The 26,706-nt window shown below is 40.0% G+C and overlaps 1 protein-coding gene across 16 annotated transcripts in view; it reads right to left on the reverse strand.

The window, feature by feature from the left end:
- KIAA1217 (KIAA1217 ortholog) overlaps positions 1-26,706 on the reverse strand; it is a 351,226-nt gene that overhangs the window by 91,190 nt on the left and 233,330 nt on the right. For all 16 annotated transcript variants that reach the window (XM_071560130.1, XM_071560131.1, XM_071560137.1 and 13 more), the window contains one exon: positions 2,725-2,920. In XM_071560130.1, the coding sequence (XP_071416231.1) occupies positions 2,725-2,920 (196 nt within the window). The remainder of the gene's footprint in view (positions 1-2,724; positions 2,921-26,706) is intronic.

Raw genomic sequence — 26,706 nt, forward strand, 5'->3', positions numbered from 1 at the left:
CAACAGCACTTCTCTGCCTGGAGAAAAGATGACCTGAGGGAAATAACAGGCTAAGGAAATCAGATATGGCCTGGGGGAAGCAGATAGCTATCTGATGTTTGCTGTCACTTCCAATACAAGGGCGAGGGGGCATAACTTAGAGTTGATAAACAAATACAAAACAAGAGGAAAGCAGTGGTTGGGCAGTAAATCAATAGAAAGTAAAGCAAAGTCACAGATGCACTGTTGTGGATGTGAAAAATTTACGTGGCATCAAAGGCAGACTGAACAAATACCTGGAGGAGACACGACTTGATGGTTATTACAGCAGCAGAAATGATAACCAGGAAATCTCAGAACTGAAGATGCCTTCAGGCTGAGAACTCTTGGGGGAAGCATCATACATACACATGCATGTGTGTGCCACATGTAGGACAGGGAGTGATTCAGCACTGCTTCACCAGGGAAAGTCCTGTCTGACCAATTCAGTGGCCTTCTACAATGGGGTGACTACATCAGCACACAAGGGAAAGGCTACAGATGTCACTTATCTGGACTTGTTCTGAAAAGTGTATTACATGGTCCCCCACAACATTCTTCTCTCCAAACTGGAGAGAGATGGATTTGATGAGTAGATTGTAAGACATATAAGAGTTGTTGGACAGTCACATCCAAAGGGTAGTGGTCAATGTCTCTGAGTCCTAATGGACAACAGTGACAAGTGGTGGCCCTCAGGGGTCCATATGGGGACCAGTGTTATTTAATATCTTCATTAATGGCATAGAGGAAGGGATTGAGTGCACCCTCAACAGATGTGCAGATAACACCATGGAGAGTGCAGTCAACATGCCTGCAGGATGGATGGCCACCCAGAGGGATCTGGACAAGCTTCAGAAGTAGGCCCATGGGAATCTCAGGAGGTTTAACAAGACCAAGTGCAAGGTGTCCTGGGTCATGGGAACTCCCCATATCCATACAGGCTGGGAGATGAACAGATTGAGAGCAGCCCTGATGAGAAAGACTGGAGGGTGTTGGTGGATGAAAGGCGGGACATAAACCAGAATGTAATTTGCAGACCAGAAAGCCATGTGTGTCCTGGGCTGCATCAGAAGTTTGGTTGAGGGAGGCAATTCTGCCCCTCTACTCTGCTCTGGAGAGACACACAGGGAGTGCTGCCTCCTGCTCTAGGGTCATCAGCCCAAGAAAGACATGGACCTGTTGGACTGAGTCCAGAGGTTTAGACTACATATTAGAAAGAAATTCTTTGCTGTGAGGGTGGTGAGCCACTGAAGCAAGTAGCTCAGAGAAGCTGTGCATGCCCCATCTCTGGAAACGTTTAGGGCTCTGAGCAACTTGGTGAGGCTGGATTACAAGTTGCACAAGAACCTGCAAAGACTTAATCCACTTAACATCACACTGAAGCAAACAGAAGTTTTCCAGAAAATGTCCACGTGAAGCAAGCCATGCTGAGAATGCCCTAGCCAGCAGTGACTTATAGGCAGAGGTGAATCCTCTGCATGTATAGTAAACATACACATGCTATACACTTGCTCTTAGAAACACCTCTAAACCAAAACGTCTTGTCCGGGTCAAAGTCTTCTAAATTTCTTCCCAAAGAGCCTGATACACTGGGAGCCCATCGGGCTTTGGGAGGGCAGCACTGCCAGTCCATGAGCTGACATAGATGGGTACCAGCACCTTCTTCCCAGCCCCACTGCTTTGTGCTTGCGAGCTCTGGGCAGCAGAAGCCCCTTCCAGCCACGTTTTCTTCACATTTGTTGTGTTTGTCAGATCCACCATACTCTTGACAGAAACTGTCTTAAGATTATTGAGGAACAAGTAAACTACCATGACAAGCTTACAAAGCATGGTATGATTTACGCTTCAGTCTTCGATTTATGTCACTTTCTATACCAGGAGAGTAGCCTACAGGAAAGCAGCATTTCAGTTTATTACCTACGAGCAAAACCTGCCTTCCTCAGCAATCCGCACAGGAGTTACATGCTCTTTCACAACACTTTAACTGCCCTCTGGTGTCTTCCCTCAAAAGAACAGCCTTTACTCCTACCATTTGTCAGCTGAGTGCAGAGTCTCCAGGACATAAACCACCATTGTAAAAGGAGCTCTGGTTCACAGCTGGGCTTAATTCAACCCTGAGATATGGGAAGCCCACGGGAAGTGCTGACACATCACCCGTGTCACCATGCAAATGGAAGGACACTGCCCCAAAGTAAACGGCATTCATTCAAATCCTGTGCCTAGAGAGGTACCACCATGCAAATACTAAACCTTCTCAATCAGATGGATTATTAAGGCAACAATATCTCTAGGTTTCTTTCAACTAAGTCTGCTTTTGAAGAGATGATGAAGTGAAAAAGCCTGTATTTCCTGTTTGAAAATGAGGGTACAATCCTGTACTCCCCCATACTGTGCAGACCTGGCAAAAAGTATTTGCAACACTGGGTTTTGTCAGCATCTAGTGTCAGGGTCTGCATCTTTCTCCTTAAATACCTCCTATGTTCCCAGCACTTTCAGATCTTATGAAAATAATTTCAACATTCTCCCCCAGGTTACTCAGTACCCATTTCCAAAGAACAGTTCATTTCCAAAGAACAACCTGACATGAAAAATAACATGCTACCAGTGTCTTTACTTTTTTTACCCCCATTTAAAAACTCTTTTAAATCCACAAATGGAAAACATAGGCTAAGAGCAAAGCAGAGAAGGACTGAATCAGGTTCTTACCCAGTGATCGTTCCTTTGTTTGGTTTGCTGACCGCACAACGGGAAGACTTGCTCGTGTGCGACTGCCCCGCGAAAAGGGGGTTGGAGAATCACCCTCAGACATGGCCTCTAAGGAATCAACAGATGCTTCAGAGAGGTGTTCTGTCTGGTCACCCAGATTGGGCTGTGGGCTCTGGGACAGCTTTGGGCTTCTCGTCTGCAAAACAGAGCATTTCATTATTAGTCTACTGAAATCAAACCATGGGAGGAAAAAAAAATCAAAAAGAAGAAGGAAGGAGTCCAGACTTCTTCAAATACTGGTATGCTGAAGGTCACTTCTGTGTAGATTATTTAGGAAAACACTGTCTTGGATGTTCTGCTGCAATTTTTTTTGGTTGTATATCCACACTGCAAATTGGTTGCTAACAAGGCCCTGAGGATAAGAAGTGTGCCGAGGAGACAAAGGTAATGCCATTCTCCTTGTCCACACACATACACATACACACTGTAGTGCTGACAAATCTACCAAGAAAAATCCTCTGAAAAGCAGTACTGTGATGTGGTTGTAAAGCTATCTTTTTCAGTATCTTTCCCTGTGCCATCTATGAAAGGTCCAGGTCATGCACCAAACCAACACTGTCATCCAACATTTCTAGCTGAAATCACAAATAATTACTTTTTTGTTGTTGCTGCACCAGCAAAATCAGAAATGTCTTCATCACCTGACCAAATTAACTATGATTTTTACTGGGAAATCATACTAGTAAATTGTTAAACACAGTTACTGGGAAAAAACCCAACTCTTCCAAGAGGGGAGAGATCAGGTTTCATTAATGCACTTTTACCAACTCTTTACTGTAAGATTTGCCTAATAAAAACACACTCAATAGGAAATAAAATGCCCTGAACATTTTTTGCAAATTATAAGTGACATTGTAAGCACTTCATAGAAAGAGAGGTTTCTCTAAGAAGCAAACTCAGTACTGTTTACTGAAATTGCTACAACCATATGTACTATTACTTTGGAAGAATAATTTCGCAGTCTCTCAATCAAACTGTATCACAACAAACAGGAACAGACGTTGTACAAGCAGAAATTCAAAGTCAAGCAAGGTTACTCCGTTCCAAAACCAGTAGGTAAATATGAACTTTGTGAAACTCTATAATCAGCACCAGGCACAAGATATCATTAAACTCATATGTTTTTCTCTCCCCTATCATTTAAGTTCAGATGCTATTATGTTAAAAATCGCCTGTATCAAAATCAACTTCAACTCTTAAGATTGAAGATACTGTCAAGATCCAGAAAAGATTGTGCTACTTTCTGGAAAGCCAACATGACTTATCTTGCTGACATCTAGTTCTTTCAGCTGTTTTCCAAGCGAATGAAGCCAGCTCATTTCAGCAATAGCATGCATCATATAATATTCCTTATGTGACCTTGAATGTATGAAGAACTTCAACTTTTATTACAGTTTCATTAGCTGGCTAGAGAGGCCTGTTGTTGCTAAGTTGCGTAGTTGCTCACAAACTACAATGATTAGAAACACCTCAGAAGAAAGTAAATCCTCCAGAACTTTTAACTTTAAAAATGCTAATATTAAAATAGTAGGTATTTTCCAATGTTCCACAATTTAATCATTCAAGAAAATTGAATTTTATGCAGGACTTAAGGCTAACAACATTTCTTCTAAAGTAAGCTTTGAAGTGCCTCTGACATGGTCAGCACTAGTCTGCTACTCGTAAATACAGGAACTTGCACTGTGTAGAAGTTACAGAGGTGACAAGTGACCTGCAAACACAAAAAGAATTTGATAAATACTTCTTCAATCAACTTTCCAAAGTGGCTTGGGAACCGTCACTGCTGAAGTATTTTGTTTACACAGGCATATTACGGAAGTACTACCAAGCCAAGACATTACAGCTCTGTAGTTCCTTGTACTGATTAAAAATTTATCTGCATATATCCATCAATAGAGAGCTAGTAGGCATGTAATTCTCCCTTTCTAGAAAACCATATCTAAAACAAGATAAACAAACAAAACCCCAAACCAACCAGCAACAAAACCATCTGCAAAAGGTCCTTAATTTCAGAGGTAGCAGGGAAGGGCATTGCTTTTGTTTCTTTAAGAAAATATTCTCTGATAATATGAATAAAGCTTATTTTGATTTGATTTGCTTTTTTTTCCTTTAATTTGAATCCCCAGATGTCATTTGAGACATGCAGTTGCATGTGTATTGTTTGCTGACATGTATGAACAGGTGACTATCTGAGCAGTAAGGGGACACCTCATTACCGGAATCAATACACGCAGCTTTAACTGTGCAGTTGCCCAGCATGTCCTGTCAATACACAGATGGAGTCAACCTCAGCAACACTGAGTTTCTTTGGTTGTCCCTGGCGCAATGCTGTAGGACCTAAAGTAAGCATCTCAGAACCCCACGGATGACAATGACATAATTACTTGACTAAATGTATTGAGTCTAGCTCAATTTTCTCCATAGTAGCCCTTACGGTGCTGTTCATTGTATTGGTAGCTAGAAAGTTGTTGATAACACACCAGTATTTTGGCTGCTGCTCAGCAGGGCTTGCACAGCTTCATGATTCTCTCCACCATTTCCCCACTCACTCAGTGGGGCTGTGGGTAGGCAAGATCCTGGGACAGCACACAGCTAGGAGAGCTGACTCAAACTGACCAAAGGGTATTGCATGCCATACGATGACTGCTCAGCTCTAAAGGCTTAGAAAATAAGAAGGAGAGGGAGCATTTGTTATTACATTTGTCCTATGGAGCAACTGCTACGTGTACTGAACCCTAAAACCCTACTGTGTGGTAAGCGGCTGAACACCACCTGCTGATGTGAAATAGAGAATAAATCCTTTGTTTACTTTTGCTTCCACACGTGGTCTTTGCTTTTGCTTTATTAAATTGCCTTTATCTTGACTCATAAGGTTTGTTTCCATCTTATTTTCTCCCTGCTTTCCTGCTGAGGGGTGGGATGGAGTGGCTTGGTGGGCTCCTAACATCCAGACAGGGTCATCACAGCCTTCTGAAGCAAGGCAGAGGCACATCATGGATTCTGCTCAACATGAAGCCCAGTTTTCCTTCTAATCCACCAGTTCAAACCCATAGTAGTTCCAGTCTAGTAAGTGGAGTAATACAAACATAAAGCCAATGAAAGTTATACATCAGATCCACCAAATACACATACACATTGTTTATGAAAGGCGTCAAGCTACTGGTCATGCTCAACTCCTGTAAACACTGCACTTCAGGAATAATTCTGAATTTTAAACAGATTTTAAAAAAACTCTCAAACTCAGTAACAAGAGCAGCTATTCAAGTAACTGAGAGATATGAGTACATATTTCATGGGAAAGCATTTTTATTATTGGCAACAAGCACTAGGCTTGATGTGACTTAATAATCAAGCGGATTCGTAGATATGTGGCACTGAGTGCCATGATCTGGAGTTGGACCAAGGGTTGGACTTGATGATCTCAGAAGTCTTTTCTAACCCAATTGATTCTATGATTCTATGATATGACTTCCTAGGAAAACCAACCCATGCAGTGGGGAGGGAACTAGCAATATTTATGGAGCCAAACCTACAAGGACTTGTAAGCATAGCTGAAGAAAGGAGTGCAGAAACCTTAAGCATTATCCAACCCTTGAAGTAATTATTCCACATGTTGATTCTAATATTAAATAAGATAAATAAGAAAAATGGCAAATAAATACTTCATATGTAACGCCAAATATATTTTTCCATAGAATGTTATCTAATATACTTTTAAAATATTAAAAAGCTTAAAATAATACTTCAGGAATTGTCCTTTTAAGTACTTTTCAGGAACTAGCACACAGTATAGGTATTTCCAAAATACATATTCACCCCAATAGTCCATGTTTCAGAACCCAACTAGTCATAGTGTAGACTGCTACTGTGAGAGTCAGAATGGTGCTGTACCAAAAAAACCCATAATATCTAACAGAGAAGAAAACTCAAGACATGCCCACTGGAGGAGCAGCAGTATCCAAAATTAAAATGTGTGAACAGATACTCCACACAGGCAGACAAACCCAAGGAAACACCAGCTCTTTCCAAGCCACCTCTGAGATAAATGCCAGAAAGTAGAAAAAACTTCAGAACTAGGCAACATGTCTCTCTCCTACCCCTCTGCCAAAATCAGTTAGGTTATACTCCCTCAGTCAGCCATGGTCTTTCCCCTCACAGCTATGTGTTAGGAGCCAGCTCCGTGCATGTTTCACTGTGAAACAGGCTTGATTTTTCATCCAGCTGAGTAGAGCTGACCCTCCTTAAGGACTCCTCTGATAAAAGATGTCGCCTGTGCTAGTTCTGGGCGAGAAACTCATCAGAAAAGAAAGGTCAAACTAAGGATGAACAATCCTGATTAAAACTTACATATAATTACACAGTGCTCTGAGATGACTCTTTTACTTAGGATACACTATTTTGTTTACAAGGATATAGATCCTTGTAACCTTTTCAGAGTATATATTTAAGTATAGCACATGGAGGTATCAGTTACACAAGATACAGTACCTTTCAACTACTCTTGGGATTGATGAAGAATTAAAACTGTTTAATCATGCATCATGGCTGATATCCCACTGTTATGGCTTGTCCAAAGAATGCACTGTAATATATCTGCTTGAGCTCCTTGGTTGACTTAGGGGGGGGAAATATCTTACAGCTCTTTAAATGCTGTAAGATTGAAAATAATTTAGGAATCAAATCCGAAGGTGCCTGAATAAGGAAAAGTGAAATACTGCAGAAATGCCAATGTAATGAGCAGTCATGAGCACCAGAGATGTTCATCAAGCTTTCTGTATGCTTCTGCCTCTGGTTCTCTGCTCACATTTGTCCACACTAATTCTCTCACCCTTTTGTTCTACCTAGTTTTATGTTTCTGCTCTTCATGGAGTTCTGTGCACATTTCTAGTTTTTTTCTATACTAATATATAGAACTGGAGTATTTTTTACTTCTTTTCCTTTTTAAAAATCTCTCCTGAAAATTTGATTCACACATTTTCACAGATAAAACAGAACTAAGAAAAAAAATCCCATAACCTGAAGAAAGTTTTAATTTCATCTCTTGATCAATTCATGCTTTTTATTTCCTGTCTCCAGGGAACTTCCTTAGCCTTTATCTTGACAGAAACTTCTCTGCTCAGGAGAAGAATCTTATCACACATATCTTGGAAGTGCTAGCACTCCTGGCAGTGTACAAATGGTAAACAAAGAAATAAAAAAAAAAATAATACAGAGCTAGTAAAATAACTCTTTCCCATCATGTGCTTTAAAGAATACAGTATAGGCAAGCCCCCCGCCATATCTAAGACTTTTTGACATTTTAAATAGAGAAGAAAAAACAGCAGAAAAATGGAAGCCTACTTTTCTTGATCTTCAAGTAAAATATTTGTCCTGTGAGCTATGCCAACGATGAACACAGGATATGTGACAGACCTCAAATATGAACATAAACACCCAGTGTTTCATGTGTGATGAGTTTATTAATTCTAAAATATCGTCCCAACACATGAGTTCTTACTACTGCAACAATAATATCTCTTCATCACATTTCTGTCAGATCCAAAGTATCACTGTCTGAAGGATGATCTGCTTTTTCCACAGACACAGTCTTTGAGATCCCATATTAACTCAATGACTGGGTTTTACCTGTCTGGACATGCTATGAGTGATGTATTACTGCTGAAGAGAAAGTGAATACTAACCCACCATATCTTGTTTTTAAGCATTTTCCATACTTTTTCCATAGCACTTTCTCAGAAAAGTTAAATGCTTATACATGTCTATACAAATTACAGTTCATATTACATCTGTGCAAGGGATGTTTTTGGATACTCTCACTTAATGGAACAGGGGGTGGGAAGATGATTCAGCAGCTGAATGCAACATAAAACCATCTCTCATGACAAGCTCACTTTTCTCTGTGTACTATTTCACCATTGTGAGATGCAAAAATCTACAGCATCTTTCTTTCAGAAACTACCAGCTGTAAATGGTACCATGCCAGGAGCAAGCTCATGCTAGCATCTGTGTTCTCCAGAGCTGGAGAGAGTGGGAGGGAACTGCCCACTTGACAGCATGCAGATTCTGTAGGTGGTAGCTGTTAGTTATACTCTTCCCTGATGCCTCTTCATGGGCTAGCATATGTCTCTGGCTTTCATTTCTCTATTTCGAACTCAAACATTTTACTATTTTCTGCTGAATCAATGACAACGGGTTACAAAGCCAGTTCTTGCTCACAAGCATGCTCAGTTTTGTGGCAGTATTGATTTCTATGGGATGAATAGCCAGAATTCTTTCCTCCTTGATAAGGGAAGAGAGACAATGCCTGAGCCATGGTTGCCCACCACCCCTAGCACTAGACCAAGGCACCCCACTTGCCTGCAGCCTCCGGGGCTTTGAGGCATGTTCAGCGCTGGATGTTGCCCGAGCTCCCCCTTGGCTGCGGCACTGCCAGCCTCCTCCTGCCGTCGGCGGTCCTGAGGAAAGCCTAAGCTCGCCATACTCAGCACAGGAGTAAAGCCAGCAGATCACGAATCACAGAGCCCTCCCCTGGCCACCTGCCGTGCGCTCATTAAGCAAAGCAATTAATTCAGTGTACTGTGAACCTGAGGTGCAGCCCCAGTGCAGATCTTTTCATGCTCTGAGGAAGGGAGGAAATAGACCCAGAACTTTCCCAAGTATGGTAAAAGAAAGCATTCCTCTGCCCTCCCATCGAGAACGAGGAGGGGAAGATAACACGGTCAACAGCACCAGGAATGCTCAGTCACAGCCATGCCCTACCAGAGCCCGTAACTGTGTCAGGGTCAGGAGGCTCTGCCGAGTGGGCTCTCTGCCTAAATCAAAAACTATGATACAATTTTACTCAATTTGATGAATTTATTTGAAAGAAAAACTCCTCCCTGCTTATGACAGGACCTTTATCACCACTCTGTTTATTCACTGATGCCGACCCTAGTTTCTTTCACCCAGAGGAGAAAAACCTCCCATGTCTAATGATGTGTCAGAGTGTATCTGCCATATTTTTAGGTTGGAATGATATTCAAATCATCCTAAAAATCTGCACGTTTTCCCACGAGCCTTGCTAGCTCCTGTTGGTGGCCAGCTGCATGCTCCCTGCTGTGGCAAGCTGCCAAAATCCATTTCTTTTACCCCCAAGTGTTGTGAATCACCGAGCAGGATATTCATAGGCTGCTTGCCCTTGGCAGGATCACGGCTTGCCCTTCAGCCGGTTGATCCCCAGAGTTAGTAGAAAAAGTTTTTCATGAAATTCTGTTATAAATGACTGACATGAAGGAACATTTTCATTTTTTTTTAACTGTAAGCACCTAGTTAAATTGAAACCTGTTTTTCCGGAAAGCTGTGTGTTTACAGTAAAGATATTCATTAGGAGCAATAAAAGCTGTAGGTGCTCAGCACTTACGCTGCCAGACCTCTTATTCAGATGTTTAATTGCAGGAACTTGCATTTGAAAATGTTGCCCTAAGGAACTCAACAGCTCGTCTAGGAGCAGCTTAATTGGTCCAGACAAGTCCAGACTGAAATATGCAACATGCTGTGGCATCTCTTTGGAATACGCGCAATATCAGAAAAAAAACAATCCATGCACATTAAACTGTAAAAATATTTCTCAGTGTGTTTCTGTCCAAATCCAAAGTTTTTCTACAAACACCAGCCTGAGACTTTAGGGTAGAAACTGAAGGAAAACATTAGAGAAAACTATTAGTCACCCACTGATAAAAAGCAGAAGTCACATCAAATGAAAGAAATCTTTAATTTTAAAATAAAATAGTTTATCTCTCTGTTTTATTCTAATGCTTTATGACATGAAGGATTTATTTATATGTGATAGCCAAATTTAAAAAGTCACCGTTCACCTCACTATTTCCCCCTGCAAAGGCTTCTGTGGCTCCCTCAATTTTGCTTAGAGCAAAATTTGTTTTCACAATCTCTGTCTTACTCTTGCATCACAGCTTCAGTTTATTATTACTTTGTTTACATAAGTTATCCATAAATTCCAGCCTGGACATCAACATTTGTCTTAATTAAAATCTTATGGCAGTTTCAGTTGGAAGCTATTTCTCTTTTCCCTCCTGAAAAACTCTACTGTGAAGTGTTCACAAGCCAGCATGACCCTTTGTTCCATCCAGGAGATGGCTGCGATTCATCAGCAGTGGGTGAGGTAACTCCTACCTACACAATCCCCCAAATCGCCATGAGAACTGTGAAGATTAAAAGGGATGATTTAAACAAAAACTGTCATTATGCTGATTAAAGGGGAAAGATCTTTACATGCTTAAAACCACATGCAAAAAGGGGAAAGGGGAAAAAAAAGAATATATACCAGATGCCTCAGTGTACCTAGAGGATACTGACTTTTGATTCAAGAAAATTATTATCTACCCATCCCTGTTCTCCCACACACAGTCTCCCTTTTTGTGGTGTCTGTTTCCCAAAGCAAAGAAACACAGTGCAGCAGTCCTGGCAAAACCTGTTTTTCTGTGGTTCCACAAGCCAAGAAAGAGCTCTGAATTAACATCTTGTTTGAAAAATAACCAAAGAAGAGCCATCGACATGACGGCTGCAGAGTGGGAGCGAGGCGGGAGCTGCTCACCGAAGGGGCTGCCATCCCCACCAGAACAATCTCCCGGGAAGGGCAGAGCTGCCTCCGGCGGCAGCACACCCACGCCGGGGACTTACTTTAGCCTCCACTCATGGAACTAAACATGTGATGAAGCACTTACTAGAGCTTGTTGCTCTGGCACCTGCGGAGAGTTACGGGGCTGCTGCAGGAGAGGATGCTCCTCTCTTCCAACTTCTCACCTTGCCCTTTCTCTTCTTTTTCCCTCCCTCGAGGCCATCTACTTGGCAAGGGAGGTAGAAGCCTTACTACTCCCCACACCTCTGCCTGTCCACCCTTCCCTGCGGTAAGCATTTTTATTGGCCTACTTAAATCCTTAAAGGGGAAACGAAACAAGTTGGGAAGCGACAAATCAGGTGCAAATCAGGCGCTGAGCACTCTGCAAGCTCCGAGGCCTCACTCCTTGCGCAGCAGGTGTTACCAAGACACTTCTATAAATGTGCTGTTGACGGCAGTAGAAACCATGCAGAGGCATCTTTTACGCGTGTATCTACAAGGCATGTGCACATTCACTGCCCGGCGGGGCAAAAAGGTGACTACAGGAAACATCCTTTCTCTATAGTGTTAAAGCCATATGGAAATAAAAGAGAAGCTCAGCAGGGTGAAAGGCGAGATACAGGTGACTCCACGGGCTCCTAGTGTACAACTAAGATAAATCCGCAAGTTGTAAACTAAGCTTTCTTTGCATGTTCAATACAAAAATATTTACTGCTGTGCCCACAGAGCTGTCCTTAAATTAGCAGTACGACTATTACCACCTAAGCCAGTTCCAAGTATAAACATAAACATAAATAAAGCTAGAACTGGGACAGCTGTTAGGGATCACTTATTTATCTAGGATCTGCCACTGTGTTTTGGTGGATTTCAGAGCATCTAAGACAAGAGTGCAGAATTCATGTCTATCATGCCATTAAAGGAGAAGTCAGAATTAAAAAATTGTCGAAGGATGCACATGCATCACACTCCCATATGCAATTATCTATATGAAGGACACTTCACTGCTGTGAAATACAGAGAGACAAAGCATGCAGATTCAGATTTCTTTGAGAACTCTAGTTGTGAAGCAAGACACACACAATTAAAGGGTAACAAACGCAATTCACAGCAGAGTGCAGAAAAAAGAAAGTACAGTACTAACTCTCTGAGAGGATTCAATTTTCATCAAGTACCTTTGAATGTCAAGTTCTGAATGAAGAGAGACCAACATGCACTGCAAAACCTGTGGATCAAAGAGAGAAAAGAAGGGAAGGGGAAGAGATAATTGTTAACAGGAAAAGAAAAAGGAGAACAACAGAAATTAAAAATGAACAACCTGTATATAGTGAAAGTATACGGAAAGAAGAGACAGAGAAGAGAAAAGAGGAGAGGAGAGGAGAGGAGAGAAAAGAGGAGAGGAGAGGAGAGGAGAGGAGAGGAGAGGAGAGGAGAGGAGAGGAGAGGAGAGGAGAGGAGAGGAGAGGAGAGGAGAGGAGAGGAGAGGAGAGGAGAGGAGAGGAGAGGAGAGGAGAGGAGAGGAGAGGAGGGGAGGGGAGGGGAGGGGAGGGGAGGGGAGGGGAGGGGAGGGGAGGGGAGGGGAGGGGAGGGGAGGGGAGGGGAGGGGAGGGGAGGGGAGGGGAGGGGAGGGGAGGGGAGGGGAGGGGAGGGGAGGGGAGGGGAGGGGAGACAGTAAAAATAATGAAGGGGCAAGGGGCAATACATGGGGCAAGGAACAATATCGTCTCTCAATACTTAATATGCAGTATTCTCAGAACTCTTGCTGGACTCATTTCAGATGCACTACATGTGGTTGTATGTCAAAGAAACAGAACATTCTTCTAATATGAGTTAATTGCTGAAAGTTGAGCCATACAGATTCATAGATAGATAGATAGATAGATAGATAGATAGATAGATAGATAGATAGATATAGATATATAGATATAGCAACCATTATCTCTGACATGAAGTGGCCAAACATACATTGTTCAGAAGAAATGATAGAACACTTGGCTGGAGTTAGCAGCAGTCATTACACTTCTTTGTTGGTTTCACACTTTACAGAGACGTGGCATCCTTCAAGCAGAACGTAGAAATAATGTGTAACTCTTGATTACCACAACTTAAAAAAGAATAAAAGAAACTACGGTATAATTAAAAAGTCTCCTCCAATCACATCTGTCTTTACTATTCTACATCTCATCTTAAAGCCACAGAATGTGAAAATTTGTTAAAAGGGGTTTAAGGGCCAAAAATAGGCAACCATTTTTTCCCTCCAACACATGAATGAGATGCTAATTGGAGGGGAAATTGCCTACCGCTGTTTGAGTAGGCAGAGGTGGAGGTCCTGTATTTTTCCTTAAACTTCATTTGCCTGTGGGGTAAAAGAAATTTTGCATAGTGCTTCAGAAACCTTCTCTAAGAAATAATTCCTCCTTCAACCAGAGTCAGGCTCCCACGACAACTGTTGCCTCCCAGTTCAGAGCATGCAGCTATTCATACCAGGCAAAGAAGTGCAACTGCTTTGATAACAAGGACGTCATTGTTAAAGAATCTTATTTAGCAAGTAATTATAATGCCAACATCACAATTAAGAGAGTAATTCAAAAAATCTTTTGAATTTTACAAACCCAGAGGATATGACCATGTGAGAGCTGATTCTGGGGATGAGATAAGCAACATATAAGTATGCTGTGATTTTTCATGTTTTTGTCCGTTGGATACTTTGGAAGGGCCGTACCATTTTATTTAAAGAGAACAATAGTTCATTTTTCTCCCCATGATAAGTGCATAATTTAGAATTGTTCATGTAAAATGCGATTTTTACAAATAAGCTATTTATGCAAACACAGTACGAATTAAATGTAGCCTTCCGGCAACAACTGGATAAATTCCAGTTCCAAACCACAAAGACAAAACAGTCTGTTGCTAATGTCTCAGTAATACTGAAACTGTATTAGGGTTTTTCATGTTTTTATAATGTCACCACCCCACACATGCAAACCTAAGAAGTCCTTTTTGGCCTTTATTAAACTATTCTCTTTAAAGAGAAAAAAATTTGGATTCTGTAAGGACTAAATCCCATCTCAATGCCAAATACACAAGATTTCCATGGGAAAAAATCCTGCTGCATGTTTGCTTGATATTGAGGCATCATTACACTTCACGACTACACTTCAGAAGGGACATTACTCTGCCCAATGGCAGCATTAAAAGTGTCAACAGGTGCTCTTCCTAAAGCCGTTGCATAGGATCAAGTTGAGTTATTTAGTTTTCTCAAATGCTGTCACCTCATGGAGAATTAAAAGTGTGTGATTTTGCTTTCCTAGTCCCAAAGGAAGTAAAACATCAATTCTGACCTAAGGGTGGGTAAGGAAATGATAAAGTTTGAGGAAACCTGCAACACTTCCCATCCCCAATCCACAGAAAATGTTGCCTGTATCCCTAACTCTCCCCCTCCTCTTATCATAACATGGTATTTATTTTAATTTTAAAGCAAGGAGATAGAGGAAGATTTGCTGTAAAAATACATAAAATTAGTCCACCTTAGATCCAGAAGTCTCCCCCTCCTCTTATGGGAGTTGATCTGAAATCATATGGATGTGATGCAGGATTAAGAGTTAGCATTCTCTGAATAAACACAGTCTGGCAGGAAAAAAAATGAACCCCACACACACCCAGAGCCACAACAGCAGTGCAGGAGCAGCCTTCTCCAATTCCTCCATAGGTTACACAAGCAGAGAAACGAGGCCTCCAAGGTGTTATGTGGCAAACTGCAGATCTCCTAAACATCCAGACATGATAGTATGGGAGAAATATAATTAAGACCATTACTACAGCCCACATAAAAACCTTACTATGAATGAAATTTGAAGACATTTGGGTCTGAATCCAAACGTGAAGCATGGCTTGCTTTGGAACTTCCCAAAATATTTCTTAACTGTCTGCATTTCTATCCAAACTCAACACGACACTGATGCCTTCATCAGCACTCTGATGACCTCAAGGGTATTTAAAGAGGGAAAACAACAATGATCTATTTCTTCCTTTACTTTTAGATTGTAGGGGAATATTACTTTTTTCCATCTGTGGGCATGCACTTAGATATATATAGTCCACAATGATGGGAAATGAATTCAAGAAGAGTTTTGCCATTTCCAAATGGAACATGGGCTGCAGTCTTTCCCACCCCAGGAACAGGTTCCTAGGACAAATCCGTCTCCTTCCCTCATTGACTTGTCAGACTCTGTCATTGTTCCAGAGAGATGAGGCATCAAAACAAATACCCAGCATGAGGGGAGAAACAGGATGTTGGAGCAAATCCCACAGAGGATTAAAACACCCTGGATTTGACTTAGTAAGAAATAAAGAGCTGTGAAGTGTAGAACTCTCAACTAATGTGCTCTGAGCAGCCTCTGCTGGCCAGCAGATAGGATCCCATGCTTCCTCCTAAATGGAGTTGTACAGAATCTGTGATTTCATTCTCTTATATAAGTGCGTATCTTTAGATGGCTTGAAGGATTGTTATTTGCCCCCCTCAAACAGTGCAAGAAAAACCTATAAAATGTGGACCTGTCACCTCCCAATGAGATAGAAAAATGCCAGGGATTTCCACTGTCTGTTAGCAAATACCCTCAGAGCAAACAGGCTCCTACTGAAACTTTATGAGTTGTGAAAGCAAACAGCCAGAATGCAAGAGTTACCAATGCTTGGACATGTTGGACTGGCATGCAAAGAAACAGACTGATGCAGGCAGGTGGACATAAAAAGGCTATATGCAAAAAATCAACAAACGAGACTCAGTAATTTCTGCTTGGGAAAGAAGTGGAAAATATTAGAGGCCAAGGAGAGTGGAAGCTGGGGCTGGGACAGAACATGCAGCTAAGGAATAGCTGCAGAGCAACACTAATGGCAGGTATGAGCAGGAAGAAGTGTCATATGGAGAAAAATTAATTTTGGAAGCCAGACATTATTGTAATGAGAAGGGTACCAGAGACAAAGGTAACAGCTGCAAAACATCTTGCTTTTGAACTCTAAACCTAAATGGAGCAAGTGGTGGCCCTGCAGAAAGGCATAGAAAGCTAAGAGTCATAGGAAGAAAGCAAAGTTGCCAGGAATGCGCTGAATGTCTTCAAAAGAAAAGCCTGCGAATACCACTTGTAAAGCAGTACCCAAAGGATTATCACACAGCAATTTAGGGAGGACAAGGATTAATACCTTGGGGCTGACTGACTGTATTAGACATTATCCCAGGGCCCTCAAAACAAGGGTGAATGAACTGCAAGTCTGCTGTGTGGGATCTGCTTGCTAAGCAGATCAAAGGAAAGTATTCACTATACAAAGCAGGATCGGGCCTGTTGAAGACTGAAATTCTATGTCTCCAGAGGAAAACACAGATGCTTGAGACATTTGTGTTGATGATTTAGTAGGAGACATCTGTCCCCCTGAGTCAGTCTGCAATAATGTCACAGAAGGGTGTGAGGAGCACAATGTGCTCCCTCCGCAGGAATGCAGCACTGCTGTTCTTGCTGGCAGTGACATACAAGCCAAAGTGCCTTTTCACTGAGGTACTGGCAGTGCTGCGAAAGAGGAGAAGTCAAGAAGCATGTTAAGCTTTCCCCTTTTTTTTCAGTCTGTGTAATACACCCTTGATTTATGGTTCTATGAATTTCAAAAGGGAAGTCCTTACAAAAGCAGAATACATTAAACACATTACATTTAACATGGATCACCCAGGAAAATGACATAGTTGTTGAGACAAGAAATGGCTAAAATCAGAGAAAGGGAGGAGTACTGTATGAAGCAAAGGTGGGTGGGTTAAGCCAGGACCTCAGGACATTATGATGACAATTAGCATTCCATAGGTTTACAGTCTCTGGGTGAAATCCTGCAGAGACATGCAATCATTGAAGCTGCAGGAAAATGATAATGAGAATACAAAGGGCCAGAGATGAGAATGTAGATGATGATATACAACTAAAGGAGATGCTGACTCATAAGTCCACTTAAACAGCTTGAAACTGAAGGAAGGAAATGAGGATCAACTGCCTGTTTCCTGTGCACAATGGTTTTGTGGGGGGAATGCAAGAAAATGGTGTTTCTCAACAATGCTGGGATGGGAAAAAGTCAGGATAGTAACTCAGTTGGGATCAGGGCAAAGAGGTTCTTCCAACAGAAATGTTAAGCACAAAAGTATCTGCCAAAGAAGGGAAAGGGTAAAGTCTTTTATCCCATGAAAACACAGTAAATGTTCAGCATCAACTGTCTGCAATATACAATACAGCATTTAAATGACTGTGGGGGGTGGGGGTGGGGGCGGGGATGGTGAGGGCCAATGACAAATGGTGCAAAAAGAAGCATGGAAGCAAAAAGACCAGTGAAATGCACTCTGAGAGATAGCAAAGGAAGAGGTCTGCACAAAACATTAGGACTTCTTATGTCTCGGATTTCCATTTTCCAGCACAGTCTACCTCTACTCCATCCCTCAAACTGAATACGTTCTTTGGCTCAAACACATTGAACATTATAGATGAAAATGATATGTGTTAACCCAGCAAACTATTTTGTCTTTGATTTCAAAACAACAGAAAAAAATGAAGAAGGGTCTTCTCTTCATTGTTGTTTTTGTCTTTTTCTCAGGTTTTGTAAAAAAAGCTAAAAACTTGTGTTTGCTTTAATTTTAGTAAGGATTAAAGCTAAAATACTACGTTATATAATACCAAACAACTAGAACTAGACACATAAAGAAAAACTCAAGGGAATCCAGATCACAGGCCAAATCATACTTTTAAAGAGATATAAAATAGTTACACCTTTAAAGTAAAAAATAGTCTGGTATTCAAGAGGTTCAGTACTTCTCCAATTACTTCAGTACTGAATCTCTTGAATATCACATGGATGGAGAGAGAGACTCCAAGTCTGAAGTACTTGGAGACTTGGAGTCTCTCCACCCATGTGGAGATGTTGTGTTGAAACACCTTGTTTTTGCATTGTCTCAACATACAGTGTTGCATCTGTACTCCAGGTCACGTGCAATATCAAAGAAAAACGTTACTTCTCGTTCACCTTAGATGACTTGTAAGTCTAGGTTTTTTTAAGCAAGAACCTGGAGGGTATTGTATATTTCAGTCTTGGCTTTAAGCTTAAAGTGTATAATTATGCAGATAATTAAGAATAATCATGTAAGAAGGCTATGAGACTATTTTCATTAACAAAGTTGGGCATGAACAGATCAGTTGGTTCTCCTTGGGCCCTAACATCTACAGGAGTGGATGCTTGTACGACTCTTCTCTTTCCACATTTCACATAAAAGTAACCAAGACAACACATAAAAAAATTATTCCTGTGTTTATGATTTGTCTGTCCCTTGCTACAGAATTTAAGTATCACTGTGCAATGCAATGTACCAACTCAGACTGGTTGGTGCAGGCTGAAGAAAAAATGATGACTGGGTCTAGTTTCTCTAATGTAACCTGAATCTGATTTGAATCTGTGACTCTGAACTTGCATCACTCTCTTGTGATGCAAAATTCTCTACACAAAAAGCTTCCATCGTACAGACCTGGAAGACTGAAAAAACACTGGCTGAAGATTTCAAAGTTGGTTGCCTAATGAGGCTTAGGAGTTTACAAGGAGGTACCCAGCTGTGCCTCCTACTAATTCTAGTAAGATTTATATGAAACAGACCAATTTTGAATCGGTGGTTCAGTTGAGGGTTTTCAGCCGCTGACATGTAATATCTGAGGTATCTGACAGTTTAAATATGGATTAAGACACTAAACTTCATTAAGTAAGGGTCAAGAATATTGTTTACCATTTTTCTGTATTTGGCCTCACAGTTAGAAATTGGGATGATTAGACAAATACAGTATTTTTGTTTCAAATAGTTTGTTTCTCCTACTATTCACTCCCTTCCTCCTATCATTATCATCTCTTCTTGGAATCACAATATATTGCTGAAGACAAACAACAAAAAAATATTATAAATCTTTATAACGGAATAAAGAAACAATGATGACCTAAGAAGGAAAAGATTTTCATGAACTGCCTCCAGTATTTTGAAAAGTAAGTAAGAATAATAGGGACAATCTGATGTTTAAAGAATATAGCTGTTTCTTTCTCTCATTTTTCTATGGTATTTTTCTCCCAACTTTATTTGAACAACTGCCTGACCTGGTTAGTCATACAATAACCATCACTGAAAAGCACAGTATGGTGTATGCAATGACAACTGATGGTCTACTGAGAACAACATACTCTGAAATGAAGAAAAATGCATGAACTTCCATTGCTCAGATTTAATTGTAGTGTTTCTTTTATAAGTTATTTCTTTTGGACTTCATTTTGATCTTCAATATTAAGTGTACCTAATTTGCTAGGCTATGATCAGCTCATTCAATTAAATCTTACAAAAGCTATTTGAAATTATAAAAATTTTGATTACTTCTTATTCAAAATGGTGAGAGGTTACAGTAGTTGTTTCCTGCGCCAAAAGTTTTTTTTTTAAAAAGTGCAGTAGTTACTCAGAAGAGAGCATAAACAAAAATATGTACACGTATTTTGTTCCATCTTTCTGCTGTGTACCTCCAGAACAACTTTAATGGACACATTTTCTAACAGCTCAAAGCTCACAGCTCCAAATGATGGGAACTGCAGGTCTCAGCCAAGAACCACTATTTTAACTACTGCCCTAGACAACTTCAGGGAAGAGTTCACACAGTTCCTGCCTATGTTAGGATGCCTGGGGACTGCACCCAGTAGCCTGCTCTTCTGCTCAGCTCTTAGGAAAAACCAAATCCCACTTAATTTATGTTTTTCAATGCTCCTAATTTCTTTTCATAAAATAAGTTGTAGAGCAGAAACAATTTAGAAAACACTCATTGAGTGTAACCTGGGTAAGAAAAATCAATGGATAACTGTAGTAGCAACCTCATTCCTTGGAAAGTGTTCTCTTACCAACTACTTCTTATTATACTCAAGTGTTCTTAGAAAATTTTGTTAAAACAGAATTCCCTTGACCACGGAGAAATGGGTGAATAAATTTGGGCCAATCATACCTTTCTGTGGTCTGAGTATTAAGCTCTGGTTCCCATTCCAGTCCTTAGAAAACCACTTTTCCTGTCCTTGGCCCACCATATACAACAGAACTCACAGTACCTCCGTACGTTACAGGGCTTCTGCAATCATTAACTCATGAAGAGTTTGCAGCATACTGTAGGGAAAACTGCTACAGAAAAGTATTACATTTATACACCACATTAAGTTTGCTCTTAACCTCTTGTAAGGATCACAGTCTCAGTACAGCAGGGAGGTTTTGCTAAGCACAGTGTCATGCATTTTCCTTTAGAATACCTAAAACTTTGAACTACAACATCAAACAAAAAGTCTACCTGTTTATTGACTGAATTTATTACCTTCCACCCTTTCTTGAACACATACTTGTCATCTACAGAATTACAAGAGAAATATGAGCTCAGAAATGCCTTTGTGCAGCATATACCAGGTTACACTTGGAATATTTATAGAGTAATTAGAGAGGAATCCAGCAGAATAAGTCAGTCTTATTCTCCCATAGTATCAGTTATCTCATGTAAGTGAGATAGGTAAGTATTAAGTACATACAATGGTATACACAAACAGGGAAATTCTGCAAGGTCCCGAGTGCATCCTGGTTTTGATACAATCAGATATCACTGCTATGGTGCTAGGGGCTAAATAACTTATCATTGATAAGGATATTTAAATATTATTGATTTATATGTAGATAGTCATACATTGTTCGGAACTCCTTATTGCAATATTTTATTATGTATCGCAAAACTTTCTTCTTAAAATTATCTACCTACATTTAAAGGATACCATGTAAAACCAATAATAAACAAACCATAACATCAGCTCATTAATCAGAAATGTCAGTTTAAATATATCTCACTTGGAAACAAAGACAAATGCTACTGACTTTATAAACCTTACAGAACAGGGAATAGAGCTAGAGTTGGATTTCAGGAGTTGATGTCATCGTTGTTCGCAAGCCAGCACAGGGCTTTAAAACTGAAAAGAATCTAAAGCAATGAAGCAGCTTCCAACTTGTAAGGGGCCAGGCCCCATGCCAGTGGATAATAATTTGCCATACAGTTTAGATTTTTTTTAACAAGGACAAGCTGAGGGAGGGGATATAACACATTCATTCAGAAAGGAATGTACAATTCCATATTCTTACGTGGTACGAAGACAGATGTCTTTCTAAAATCTTGTTTACTTGTATTGTACATGTCCTCTCCTCAAATGCCTAAACATTTCCCAAGTTGGGATCCTTACATTTTAACATCTTTGTTCATCAAACATCTTTCTAGCTACAGTGCTAGCATCACTCATAAATGACGAAGTATCAAAGATTAGGAGAAAGCAAGTGTAATATCCCTGGAGATGAAAACAGTATGTACATTTGAATTTTCTCCTTGCTGATTTACTTTTCTTCTAGCACATATGCACATTGCAGCACACACTGTTCTTAGAACTGCTGAAAATTTACCAAATCAAATGTTAAAACTCTGAAATTAAGTAAGCTTTAGTAGACAAAACCAGATGAGCAGTACATCACTTTTTCTGCTCTTGTGTGAATATTCAATACCCTCACATTCCTCAGTGCCTTCTCTCTCCTGAATTCAGCAAAAGACAATGTTATCTGTTCAAACAAAAACGGTATATGCAAATATTTGAAAAAACTGTCTCAGTCTCTTCTAGTTACTAGCCAATAAATACTGTAGCCAGAACATAATGTAGGTTTGTACTTGAGATTATCCATTTGCCTCATTACTGATACTACTGAGAGCATGTGTCATGATTTAAAGGTATGCACACAAAAGGAATTCTGACTCCACACAAGCTGATGGAATGTTTTACTACAGGAATGCCTACAGGTTACCTTCTTTAAGTGTTTGTAAGCCTCAAAAATAGATTTGAAAGATGCAAAATGAAGAAAGAATGTATTGTTTTTCAGGAATTTCCTGAGAATAATTCACTTTCCAACAGGTGATTCTGTAGGACTTAGAAAGCAAAATATACTGGCAGTGGTCCTTTTAGATGTGTCTGAATATGGGTGAAGGTGCCTAATCTTGTGAAAATACATGTGTTCATAGACTCTGCAGACATATGGTAGCTTTTGCCTGCTTTTTTTTTGCCTTTGCTTCTCATCCTTCACTTGCCTATTCTTTTGGATAGAAATATAACTTTTTTCTCCAAACAGCAGCAAAACATGTATTGTCTATTTCCAAACATCAACACCTCCTATTCTCTCATCCAGCTGTTAGCAAGGAAAATTCTGTGCATGGGAGGTTACAGCATCTAAATGTGAATTGCAGAGGTGCATATTTCCCTTCAATGCCCTCAAAAGATTATCTTCTTCCTTGTACTTTCATCAGTTCCGATTGAGAGAAATCATGACCCTGAAATACACTCAGCAGTGCTGTACTATTCAACACGCTGTTCACAACATAAACTGATGACACAGGCATTGTTGTTCCCAGGAATAATCTCCATGTTGACTAGCTAGAAACATAGCTCTTATTTCCATCCAGGAAAGGAGATGCAAAGATATTTTATGTGGTAGATAATATTTGTATGACAAATATATGACAAATACTCCATAGTATAGGATCTTTTAGCAGATTGCTGCAGAAGAGAGACTGAGCAACTCCTTTAAAAAAAACCCCACAACAAACCTGAAGGTTTTGAGCAAAAGTAATTCAAAACTAGAGACTCTGATTTGCTTAACTCAAAAGGCAATACTAAGTTCTTATGAAGAGATGAACATATTCAAGACTTCTATTCACATTGACTGCATTATCCTATTATCTCTTTAACCCTCTTAAACATGTTCCCATCATCAGTCATTTTTCTCTAGTTATTGAAATTCTCAGAAGTATCATTACTTCTCTATTTCTAAAAATCAAACAGAAAGCCCAGTCGGACAATGAAGGTGGGCTAAGGAGAATTCTGTAAAAGCAGCTGTTACAGGGAGTTCACTGAAGGTTAGGAAGTGTAAGAAAGCCAAGTGGAAAAAAATCTAGTGGGTGATCACATCTACTTTGACATGCATTGACTGAGCTTTCAGTTCTGTTTATCTCAGGAACTGAATAAATGGCTAGTAATTTCAAAAGTGTATCCAATAAGGCAGGCAGGAGTGTAAGTTGTACAACACTAGTGAAAGAAATAAGCTTGCATTTTGTTTTCTTGAAGTAGCACTGAATTCTAAAGTGAAATAATAATTTGATTATTTCAGAAACTAGTAATAAATAATGGCATGACATATATGTTTCTGGAAGAGCTGTTATAGAAGAAAGTAGGGCATAATGAAAGGACCCAGTAGCAGCAATAACTAGATGTCTTCTGATTCACTGGTAATTCAAGAAATTAATGGTTCCACAGATCCCTCTGAGATGTGAACTGAGAGGCTGTTTGTTCATTTTATAAGTAATGGTGTAGATTCCTTCCCAAAATGCATAACTTTTTCTTATAAATTTCATTTAAATCTCCCTGTCTGGAAAACTGAAATTGAAGAGATTTCTCAGAGTACTAAATGTTAGGTACTAAATTGTTAGGAGAGCATTTGCTGAATTTCAGAACTCATATTGTGAAGTTTAAATGCATGTGGCCACTTGTTTATATGACACAGGAATAATTCAGTATCAGAATATATGATTTATAAATTAGTGGTCTAAAATCTACAAAAATTGGTTTTTTATTAGAAAGACAGACCCTTATTTAGTTAAGGTTTGACTGATAAGGGTAAATAAAGCTCTCCAACAGTATTGCTTACACTGATGATTACAAAGATAACCTCTGTGCTGAAGGAAAATTGGAATTGGTGTACCAAGAGGAATGAAAGGCAGACAGTAGAATAATATGAAGAAAAAACTCTAAGTGAAGAGCATCCAGAAGAGTATGTTTCTAAATTAGCTAGATATTATTTTTCTTGCCTGAAAAACAAATGAAAATTTAATTAAATATGTTTATGTGGCCTAAGAGTACAAAAACCCCCACAGATGTCTTTAAAAGCATTCTGGAGACAATACTAATTTGGAAAGACACTCTCCCATCATGAATCCTTTCAATCTAGTTAACTAAGCCTGCATGTCCTGTTTGCATGAAATACTTTAAGGAAACTTGGAACAACTATTGTGAAAGTGGGCAACTCTATGGCTTAGTAAATATTAGACAAATAATAACATATGGTCTAGAATGAATCCTTGTTAGACAGAATTTAAAATATAGAAGGGGGGGAGCAGGGAACAAAGCAGTACTTACCTTTGGAGACCTTTCTTCTGAGGATCTACGACAGATACCTGCAACTCCACTTCAGTATTGTGTGAGGACTGAGAAAGGTATGTCAACATGGCCCAAGTAGCAGGTAAAACAGTTTGCAAACTCCTGTTACTTTGTCACATGCATACTCCAAGCACGGAAACTAAGAAACAGAAGAGCCCTACCAAATGTTAGCCTTCACAAGGCAAGCAAACAGATTTTCTCAGGCTCTGGACCACGCATTAATAGGTGGGATACGCCTGATTTTGGCTGCAGGGATGATGAGGCAAGCAGCTATCAGCCACTTTGAACATCCTCAGCTCCTTGAAGCAGAGGCCATAAAAGTCATGATATGGCTCAGATAAGTTAAGTTGGCTGCAGTCCTGTCCTAAATTGTCCCATACTGGGCAGTTTGAAGGAGCTACAAGCACTGGTGAACTGAGCTCCAGCCACACACCCTTCACGTGCCGGGGGGTCACCTACAGAGCTGCCTATGTTTAAATCTGTGGGCAAATCCCCAATCAGCAATTTTTGCTAGCTCTCAAGCTACTTGATACATGTTGGTGCAGAGTGGATCATCAAGTGAAACATGGACACAGCAGCTCATCCAGTCATGGCCCCTGTGATGGCACCTCAATTGCACTTGCATTCACTGCTGTATCAAATGTTGTCATCACTTACACGGGAAAACACTATATGGCAATATAAGGAATAGATTAGGCTTCATTTAATTCGCATACAAGAAGAAGAAAAGTCAGACATATATGAAGAGCCAGGTCTCTCTCTCTCTAGACTGCCACAAACCATCAATGGGCCATAGCTCGGAACATCTGACTGACTATACCTAGCACTCACAGAAGCCTTATGAATTATCTGGTATTTCCTGAGTGCTTCCAGTATTTGCCTTTTTGGCTAAAAGCAACAATAAAATAGATTTTAGAAGTGCATTGTAAGATATTAAAGCACTTGAGAAGTTAGTTCCAAGTATCTAATCTTTTTGGGTAAGATAAAGTGCATCTCTCCCACAGTCAAAACTGATGCAACACAAAAAAGGGAAAACCAGTAACTGTGCAAACTGAAAAGTCTTTCTAGTGGATATGGAATAGTGGGATCAGGAGGGACAACTCTTCCTTTGGTCAGCACAGTCTGCAAAGGGGATCTTCCACTTCTTTATCATGGGAAGTGAAATAGCAATAAAAGTAAACTGATAAATACCTGCAGCAAATGCCATGCAAATTGCTGCAAGTACAGTCACAACCTACCAGCTCAAAGTGCTGCATTCCTAATGCTTGAATCTGCTATTTCACAACATCCTGTGTTAACAGCAGAACACATGTCCAAATTGCATCTCTCTATTTTGTGTGTATTCTTTTCATACTAGGCTTAACTCATTAGAACTAAGAAAACCCCCAGAGGCATTTCAGATTTCCTCTGCCTACTGGAAAACTAGAAAGCCTCACAAGAAACCTTTTATCAGTGTGCTAGTGGGAAAAAAACTTAGGAGGCAGAAATTGGATAGAATTCTTCTAGACCTCTTTACAGTTGAAAACTGGCCAATTCAAAGAATAATTTCTAAAGCAACAGACCATGCTTCATCTCTTTTCCAATTATTATTTTCTGGTTAATAAATATGACCGCCCTAGCAAGTACTTCGGATTTCCTACAGCACTGTACTTTGAAAAAAAAAAAGGAATTTTACTACACTTACTGACAACAGAAAAACATTTTAGTATTAAAGTATGAAATGTTTGCCAACTATGTTTCAGGCTCTCATTCCTTTCCTTGATTTTTTTATCTTCACTGGAGTGGTTCAGAGGAGCACACAAAAATGCTTACTGTGAAGAACACATTTTGCTGGAAGGAAGAAGTCAGCTATTCATATAGTTGAATTCAGTGACTCAGAGCTGATGCAAAGTCTGAAGCGCTAATGTTGTATTTCTATAAGCTGCAAACAACAGCTTGGAACTCTGAAAATTCATAGCTTTAACAGTCTGGCTTCTAAAACAAGAGTCACCAAAATGGTGTTA

This window comes from Pithys albifrons, chromosome 7, assembly GCF_047495875.1.
Source record: "Pithys albifrons albifrons isolate INPA30051 chromosome 7, PitAlb_v1, whole genome shotgun sequence".
Taxonomy (NCBI): domain Eukaryota; kingdom Metazoa; phylum Chordata; class Aves; order Passeriformes; family Thamnophilidae; genus Pithys; species Pithys albifrons.